Here is a 10,129-nt window from a genome sequence, read left to right on the forward strand (position 1 = left end):
TAACATTGATTTTTCACATTTTTCTTTCACACGTTTTTTCTTTCACATCTTGTTCTTGTTAACCCCATTTGTATTTATAGGTTACTCAAATTTATCCCTAAGATAATTTATGTTTGGGCAAAGTGTTATTTTAGTTCTCAACATTTGGCCGAATATTAATTTAGTTCCTAATGTTTTAAATATCTTATTTCAATCTCCAAATTTTTAAACGTCCTATTTCAATTTCGAAAAAATTTTAAGCAAATTCAATGTTATCCCACCATTAAATTTGATATAATCAATTTGCATATTGAAGAATCAATGATGATCCACCAATGATCACTAATATAAAAGTTTTTTCTTTGATTTTGAAGTGCTAATGATTGATTGTTTGGATTTGGAATTTTGTGCAAAAAGAAAATTAAGGAGAAAACAGTGTTACAATAAGATTTTGGTTATCTTTTTCTAAGATATGAAAGAAGATATGACTTAAATAGTAACGTTATTAACATCTATATCACTCATTTCATTAACTATTAGTGTCAAATTTAACAATAGGATAACATTGAACTTGTTTAAATTTTTTTAGGATAAAAACAGGACGTTTAAAACGTTAAGGATCAGATTAGGATTTAGTCCAAACATTAGAGACTAAAAATATTACTTTACCCTTTATTTTTTTAAATTGGCTTTCAAAAAATTTTATAGATACAACCGTAAATCAAATCGGTTCTTTTGTAAGTTAAATAATAATATATATGCATAATGCACATTGCATGATGGAAAGACAAATTAATGCCCATGTTACAAAATGTTACAAATGATCAATTGACATGCTTATAATTATTATTGGTTTGTAACACAATATTAACCTACCATGCTATTATGTCACATGGTAGTTAATGTGACATATCATTATCTAATTTACAGAAGGATAAATTTGACTTACGATTATATTTTTAGAAACTACTATAATTAACAAAATCTTTTGAAAACTAATTATAAAAAGAATTTAATTTTAATATACTGTCAGTATAAAACTATTTTACACGTGCATCCAATCACATTACACATTACGTCATATTAGCAAAGATAACTACTTTTTATTTTTAGTGCATCAAAATTAAACTCTTGAAATTTAAAGTATCTTTCACGAACAAATTTGAATAGTAAAATTTATATCCTACTCTACATGCAAGTTGCAACTAAAAAGAGGTGTGCTCAAAATTAGGAAAAGCCTATGATGGATTAACAGATAACCAAAGGAACATTGCTGTCATCTTTACAATTATCAATAAAAAAGTAAAAACTACACCTGTGCCTTAAGAGCTATATGCCTCAATCAACAAAATATTGAAAACTTTGAGGCAAAAAGCACCTGCTACAACTAAATCATCATCAATTTCATCCAGTTAGAATTCCCAGAAAAGAATTCAAACTGAGTTTCAAGTCCTTGTAATATTATCACACACAGGGTTACTACGTCCATAGTATACATACATGCTGCAATTACCATTTGGTGGATGGTGTTCAATTGATGAATTCATGGCCTTATTATGAGACTGATCAATTCTCTCTACTCTCTCAGTATGACCCTTTTCGGGAACGAACCTGGTAAGTGGCCGACTATTCGAAAATTTCCTGTAGGAGTTTTTCGGGGTGAAATTGAAGATGGATGCCAATGGATCCATGTTATCACTGTAATCTACGGTACTGAAGGAGTCCCTAGTGCTCTCCGTCGTGAAAGATGCCTCGTCTGAGCTTGTGAAAAGGGACCAGTCACTAGACGCTGCATCCGAGAACTCGTGCCTGATGTTTTCGAAATAAGTTTGTGTTACTGGCAGGACGTTTCTGCTGGTGCTTCTTCTGAGGAAGCCATTGGCAGAGTTGATTTGTCGAGGGGCAACGTCTGCTCTGGTATCGACCAAAGGTTCAGGGACGACAAATTGGCTGTTGTTTCTGCTATGTCCGGACTTGGAAGGCTTCTGTGGTTCTACCGGGCAGTGTTTTGAATAGTTGGGAACCGATTGCTGCATGTTTTTCCCGGAAAGTTCAACTGGCGGGCGCGGACAAGATCTATAAAACAGTGACTAGATATATAAGCTTGACCAAAGATTGGAGTTTGACAAAACGACTAGTGAAAAATAAGGATCAGACTTATTGATGAAGTATACATTGAAATTCAAAATATTTATTTTTATAACGAACTTACATTAGTTGATCATAATAAAAAAAAATCTATAATTAAATGCAGTATTAGAATGCTAAAATATTATCAAAATAATTTACTCATGACCTACTAAGTTTCACTATAATCATGGACAAAGGAAACAACATTATAACAGTAGTATCAGCTTAATCTCTACCTCATGTAGAATAAGATATATGCACCTTCTGACATCACCTGGTTAATTAGCACTGGCTGAACCTGTTAATAGAGTAAACACTCAGAATCTAAAAACAATGTCTAAACTATATATTTTCCGTTTAGCAACACAACTTTGAAAATATGACACAAACAGAAGGCAAAAGAAACTGTTCTGCATGTAAGCAATAAACATTAACTTTGCTGTCAGTAAAAGTGCATAATTAATAAAGTCATCTTTAAAGTGTGAATGTATAATTATAGTTAAGAAATTCAAAGCAAAGAGCCACAATCATGCTTTTTAATAGGTCTTACTCTTTAAAGTTTGTCTTGAATCTAATCAACAGTTTGTCATATCAAAATGAAACTCTTCAAATATGAAAAACTATTCTTCACTTCAGCACCCAACTAAAAATATATATGAAAACCCCAATTTTGACAGAGTAATTATTCTTTAATGGGTTTAGCTAACATGTGTCCTAAGGGCTGATAAGCTTACCACTAGTGGAAAGTTTGAATGTTTTCATTTAATGAATACAAAACAAATGCATTGAAAACTTAAATTTTTTATATTTTCAATAAAACTTTCTTATTTTGTAATCTGAACATGTGCCCTTAGGGCACATGATAGATAAACCCTTCTTTAATTTACCAATCATGGAAGTGCAAACCCTAAACCACAATGAATGAAGCTTTTCTATACAAAATTATCAATATTTCAAGAGACAGCCTTCGATAGCACCATCTAGTCACAAATGTGTTAAGGTCTTAATACAAATTGTTAAGAGGCGAAAAGGTAGATGCAGTAAAGTGCATGTTTCATGCAAATATTGCAAACCAAACAATATATTTACCTCGCTATCATCAATCCTGAACCAATTGCCTTGCAGATCTTTCACATACGAAATGTAATGTCCAGAGAAAGATGCATTCAGTGTGTCCAGGTGTACAACAACAGCATAAAGCATATAGAGTGGGGGAACATCACCCATCCCAGTCATGAAAGGTATCATATCGAGCATTTCAGGAAAAGTTATGTACTTGTTAATTTTGCCATATCTTCCTTCCTGATGATTCAAAGCCAGAAATAATAAATTTCAATGAGTCAATATATGAAGATTGAAGCAATTTGAAAATTGAAACACAATCAAAATATCTACATGGGCATGCTTACATTACAAGAACAATTTGATACCTGAAATCGCTTCAACACAATAGTTAGGATGTTCGGAGCTTCATGTACGCTCAGTTTCTTTCTAGCACGAACATATGCAGTGCAACTGGTTCAAAATGTGTAGAGAAAGGTGAGCATCTTCAGTAATAGTAAATATCTAAATAAAAAGCTCTTTGATTTTCTCTTCTCCTCATTTTTCAACCAAAACTAAAATTAACAAACTAAATCACGAGTAACTATGACAGATGGACAATAGCTTCAGACCTTCCACATCTGTACATATTTTCACCATCCAAATCTTCAGGGGAAGTAAATTGAGTCAGGGCATCTTCCAGTGACTCAACCCAACCCAATATCTCCAAAGTTAGGTCCATAATATTCTCATACCTTTCTGATTCATGGTTACAATTCAGACATTTAACCTGTAGACATCAAATTTCAGTATTTCGTTAAACATGCAAAATTAAGGATAAAAGGCAAAAAATAGTTCTACAACGGAAAACTTGTGGTCAAAGATAAATGAAACACGTGATACACACCTTGGATTGAAGACGACCACCAAACGTATGTTGTATGAAAGTTGTTTCTTGTAGTCTAGGATCAACCTTTTTCTCACCACCAAGTCCCTCCAAGCATATAGATTGCATTGACGCAATAAGAAGCCTATATATGACATTTTATCAAATATTAGCTAAGCATAAGTTTCAGGACACTGTAAGACTTCTTTATAAAAAGAGAAAATTACAACAATATACTAAATATACATGAAACTACGTTTTGAAAGTTAAAAGATAGCCACAGATGAAACCTTAGAATCCATAGAAAAATAATAAGGCTTCAATAAGTTTTTAGTCTTCATATAATAGATTTTTGGTTTTGATCTCTATAAAATTTTCTTTTGGTTTTAATCCCGTAAAATTTAAAAGGTTTGGTTTTAGTCCCTGCTGTTAGTTTTTGGTCCCTATAAAGGTTTCCTTTTGGTTTTGGTTTGGTAGAATTTAAAAGGTATTGGTTTTAATTACTGACGGTAGCTTGTTTCATTAAGTGCTGACATAGTGGATTAAATACTGATGTAACACGTCTTGCCATGTCAACATTTCAGCATGTCAGGTCACCATTTAGTCTGCTACATCAACACCTAATGGAGCAAAATAATGGCAGGGACTAAAACCAAAATCTTTTAAATTTTACTGGACCAAAACCAAAAGAAAATTTTTATAGGAACCAAACACTCAATTAAACCAAATATTAAAACAAATTAGCAAGGCAAACTCAGACCTTAAAAATTCATGAGCATCTTCCTGACTTCCATCACCCATGTGGCAATTTATACTCCGCATGTGCCAAAGTATCCTACTAGGAGATAGAGGGTCTCCGTTTTCTCTCAAAATTATGATGTGCTGCTCCAGTTCACACATGAGACACCAATCTTTAGCACAACCTAACATTAAAGGAAAACAGACAAAGTTCACATAAATGACTTGAGAGAATATTGAGTCTTAACATTCTTTTTTTAGTGAAAAGATGGAGAGAGAATGGAAAATACAGGCTTTTGAATGTGATCTATAAAGCAAATAGACAACAAGGGGCTTCGTAGAAGTCAAGCACTGCAAGACAGCATTCGCATAGCAACTGCAAAATAAAAAGATTAAAAAAGAAAATATCAACTCTACAAAATATACTGAAATAGGTCTAAACCAAAATTTCCCCATAAAGCTGTCCTTGAAGGAAATCAAAGCTCATTTTGAAACATATATTTACTCACTAATTACCGAATTTCTTTATACTTTTTTATCACAATCCCAAAATATTAAAAGCGTCATTCCAGTATTACCTGTTCCCACAATTCAACAGGCCCCTGGGGCATATGCCAAAGATTTCACTCTGAAAAATCTTTACAAATTCCTCATAAGGAAACAACATCTGAGACATAATCAATACATTAGAAAGTTAGTACAAGCATCAGTCTCTAACTAGTAGGAAAAGGGAGAAATTGCATTCGTTATATAAAACTAACCTTCATCTTCTTTATCTTCTTACACCTTGCACCACTACCTTCAGGGGAGACCATTACAGTTGGTTTTGATGATTTCCTCAAGCCCATCATTTTCATAATTCCAGTGCTTGCAGCCACGTTACCACCATGCAGAGGGATGGCATCTCTGTTTTCAATGGTTTCTGTATAATGAACACAGATTTTTGTTGTTACAACAGAATCAAGGTAACAAAATGGCAGTTACCTTATCGTTGAATAATTAAACAAACTCGGATTATATAAATCATCTACACTAATGCGATAAATAGGTAGAACTAACTTTGTTCATCTGCAACTTTTCCTTCTCTTTCTGAACAACAAAAATCTGTTGATGTCTTTGATGTTGACTTCGGTGATTTTGACTTTGGTGATTTAGAAGATTTGGTCTTAGAAATATGTGACATCTTTTTGGCCTTCACACTTCCTTCCATTATCATGTCAGAAGAGCAATCATATTGTGCTGCTTCTTCAGAATGACAATTTCCTCCTCTAACTATGTTTCCTTTGTTAGTAGCGTTGTCTTTTTCAAATTCTTCTACATTTTCATTATTGTTTACCGCACTTGACACATTTGAGTGTCCATGGTTGTTTCTCGGTACAAATGCATTTCCATATTGACTCTGATAGTTACGACCCTCGTAGACTACATTTCTTGATGCATCCTGTCCATTGACATGAACTCCGAAGCCATCAGAGCAGGACTTTCTTGAAGTTTCTTCCTCCAACATAGAATACTCATTATTCATTAACTGCAGGAACAGTTTAAGATCATAATCAGAGATTTGATTTGATGAGTTCATAAAATGTATGCCAGTTCAATATCAAAGTAAAACAAGTAAACCTTCTGTCCCGTAAATGCGTCCTTTGATACCACACTCGAAGAGGAAGAGCTAGCAACCTTATGATCAGTAGACTCAATTGGTGACTTGTGGATAGATCCATTATCTCTTCTCCTAGTTTCTCTGTTGGATTTATAGGAACTTCTTCTCTCCAAAGTGGAAGGTTGAGAACTATTATAAAGGGAAAAATCAGATGTAGCAGGAGCAGCAGTTCCAGTTAGAGGGGGAACCAAATGATCTAAAGGCACACTCTCCCTTGGTGTCTGCTTCAAAGTGTGTCCAAAGAACTGGGTGTTCATGCTTTCATAAAAGCCATTCTCATGACTGAACTCTAGGACACACTCGTAGGAGTTGGCCTCACGAGGCTCCATGGCCGGATGTGATGGATAGCTGTCATGATGTTGTTGGTTTTGTTTCTGTTGCTCCTTTTGTATTTTTGTTGTCTCTATTTTAGTCCATGTCATCCTTGTGATCAAGCTTTATTGTTCTGCCTTTTATGTTTTGTGTTTCTCTATGTAGTTATGATTCTCTTGAGTAAAGTTAATGTCATTATGTTTGTCATTTTCTTGAGTAAAGTTAATTTCATTATGTTTGTGATTCTCTTGAGTACATGAAGCTAATTTTATAATATTTGTCATTCAATGTATGATGTGTCATCCAAACATGAAATAGTGAAAATCTGAATAAGCAAACTGACAAAGTCATACACATAATGAAGCCAGCATACATGAAACTAAACATAAATAAACATAAATAACATACTCATAAGTACATAAAACTAAATATAAATAAGCAACTACTGATCCTGCTCGTCATCATCGTAGAGTTAATAACTATCTTTTGAGTAGTTCCACCTTTAATGGTGGGTTAGTTACTCTGTTTTGATAGAGAAGTTGTTGAAATCTCATTTTTAAATAAATAGAAAATATTGTAGGAGCTAGTTAATGATTCAGATTGTAGAAGCTATGAGGTCGGGTAGGTGTCGATCCAAGTAAATATTTATTGATTCAACCTTATTCGTTTTGGGCTTGGCTAAGCGATGGGTCAGAGCATGAACACATATAAATATGGAATTTAATTTATTTATTTAAAAGAAATCCCCAATTTTGTATAATTATATTCCAATTTATTTACATAAGCAAGCAACAAAAGAACAATTTAATTTACCCTTTCGTAAGTTTTTTATTTATATTTTTTTTTCTTCTATGTCGTGTTCCTTTGTAAAATTTCAATTTTCAAATACAAGCCATTCCTTTTATGCAGTGTTGATTAATTGAGACAATTGTAAGTTCAAATTCATTTATATGAACCAATTTCCTTTACTTCTGTAACTTGGAAGAGAACACTTAGGACTTATGAAGATACGTGCTAGTAAGTGCATAAGGTGCTGTTTCTTTAAAAAATAAAAAGAGTGTGTAAAATTTAGCTAAATTGCATTCAGATTTAGCTAACATATGACTCATGTAGGCAGGATGATACTGTCCTCAACCATTGGCTAGTAAATGGAAAACACTATGTACAGACCAGGTTAAAATCCATTAGTTTACAGTTAAAATTTGCATGCCTTACTAATTGTTCTGTAATCTTATCAACTTTATATTCTATTTGGTTGTCCATCGTGCAGTATGTCTCAATCTTTTTAAATAAGGAACCTAATGCCAATATCAACACTGGTGATTCCTCTTAAACTAGTACTATATCTTAACAACACTGATTTTGGTTTGTAAATGCACCTCCAAAATGTTATATAGAACAGATAAATTTTTCAAACCCACAATTAGTAGAACTTATAAATTCTGCAGCTGCTAATCTTGTAACTTGAAATGATGATTGAGGAATGTAATTTCCATTACTTTGGTACCATCCTGTTATAGCCTATATGAAGGGTTTTAATCCTATGTTGCTAACTTGTTAGCATTGAACAATGCAATAAAGTGATAAACAGCTATGTAGTGAGAAGTTACTTGGCTAATTACCATTATTCAACAGCTACCAATGTTTCAACAATTGCAAAAGAAATTTTATCGATAGCTATACTTTTGTATATTAATACTCATCAAAGTGGAGTATAATAGTAATATGATAGAGTACAATCATATTAACTCAGTATAAAGTCAAGCCAAAATTTAACAAACATAACCAAAAGCACTTGCTACTTATTAGACCACTAACCACACTAAGATATTTCAATAGATCATCATCCAACTTCACAAGCTAAGGTGTAGGCTATAACATTGTCTGGTATCAGATCATTTTCTGGAATCCAAATCAAATCTTCTGCACTATACTTCATAGCTTCATATAGTTGTACCACACGAACACCGGCATATACTACTAAGTACTAAAGATTACATGGTTTCATAACAAGCTTGAGCCAAACATGGCTTGATGAGAATCTCAATTGGAGTAGCTTTAGCATAAGACAGTCCAAGGATACCAGTCATATCAATTGCTTCATCAGAAGATGGTTTCAAAATCTCAAACGAGTGCAAGAACCTGGCCAAAGCAAAGTGAACCATTTGAAGTGCAAACGACATTCCAGGACACATCCTTCTACCACTTCCAAATGGCAAAAACTCGAAATGCTGACCCTTAAGGTCTGTGTCTCTGTGAGTTGTGAGGAACCTCTCTGGCTTGAATTCCAAGGGATCTGACCAAATACTAGGATCAGTTTGAATCTTCCATATATTTGTAATTAGTCGAGATCCTTTTGTAACATAAAATCCACCTAAAGTGCAACTCTCTGTGAATTCACGTGGTCCTCCAAGAGGACCTGCTGGATATAATCTTAGTGTCTCTTTCACTATGGCTTGAAGATACACCAATTTGTTTAAATCTGACTCCGTTATGCATCTCTCTTTTCCAATTTGACTATCGAGTTCTTCTTTTACTTTTTTTAGTGTACGAGGATTTCTTAATAACAAACTTAGTGCCCATGTAAGAGTAACACCAGTTGTATCAGTTCCTCCCACGATCATTGCCTGCAAAAAAGGTTTACCAAATTAATCAGAAAAAAATGCTGCTATAATTAATTAATTTTCTCAACATGATTGTTCTGAAAAACAGGACACTTAGTCGAATTGTGTAAAACCAACAATAGCCATATTAGTTTACTCATTTTTAATTGAATTACACAACTTTGTACTGATTCTCAAATTTCAATATATTGATAATTTCCTTTACTTATTTTCTAATTTAGAAAAATAGAAGTAAGAGATAACACTAGAATAAAAATAAAACTAACTTTTGACACTATGTTTGACTAGAGTTGTATGTAAGCTATACTATAATCAACAAGCAACAGAATAAACAATAAATATCAACTATGCTATGCATACCTAAAAAAATTAGCTACCAAAATAATTCAGTGTAAATGCATATTAAAATATAAAATACATATATTTATATATAAATATATAATAATTATTTTAGTAATTATTTTTTATCTACACATAAAATCTTTTAGATTTTATTTATATCATTTAACTAATTACAAAACATAACCCTGTTAAAATTTGATATAGTCTCATTATAGTAACGAGGACACAAGTCAACCCACTACATTATGCAAAATCCATCCTTCAAAAAAGAAATTTCTTTCTTTCTAAGATAGTATTCGTGTGTGCCATGTAGATGTAATTAAACAATTATACAGTAATTGATAGAAGTGTGTATGAAAGCAGTTTAGATTAGAGATCTAAAAGTTTAGACCGTGATAACAGGTTTTGCTTTTACAA

The 10,129-nt window shown here is 32.8% G+C and overlaps 2 protein-coding genes across 2 annotated transcripts; both read right to left on the bottom strand.

The window, feature by feature from the left end:
• Positions 1-1,206: 1,206 nt before the first annotated feature.
• LOC107459797 (ubiquitin carboxyl-terminal hydrolase 15) lies at positions 1,207-6,724 on the bottom strand (the record flags this gene model as incomplete). The annotated part of the gene is given in 12 exon segments (XM_016078061.3): positions 1,207-2,055; positions 2,346-2,407; positions 3,199-3,411; positions 3,540-3,624; positions 3,783-3,940; positions 4,058-4,181; positions 4,797-4,959; positions 5,065-5,150; positions 5,353-5,441; positions 5,536-5,696; positions 5,834-6,302; positions 6,395-6,724. Coding segments are annotated over 12 exon segments (2,571 nt in total), but the record flags the coding sequence as incomplete, so codon positions are not given.
• A 1,704-nt stretch (positions 6,725-8,428) lies between these two features.
• LOC107459593 (cytochrome P450 82A1) lies at positions 8,429-9,409 on the bottom strand. The gene has a single exon (XM_052252287.1). The coding sequence runs from the start codon at positions 9,368-9,370 to the stop codon at positions 8,741-8,743; it is 630 nt and encodes a 209-aa protein (XP_052108247.1). The 5' UTR covers positions 9,371-9,409; the 3' UTR covers positions 8,429-8,740.
• Between the last annotated feature and the right edge of the window lie 720 nt (positions 9,410-10,129).

The sequence above is a fragment of the Arachis duranensis genome, chromosome 7 (assembly GCF_000817695.3).
Source record: "Arachis duranensis cultivar V14167 chromosome 7, aradu.V14167.gnm2.J7QH, whole genome shotgun sequence".
Lineage (NCBI taxonomy): Eukaryota > Viridiplantae > Streptophyta > Magnoliopsida > Fabales > Fabaceae > Arachis > Arachis duranensis.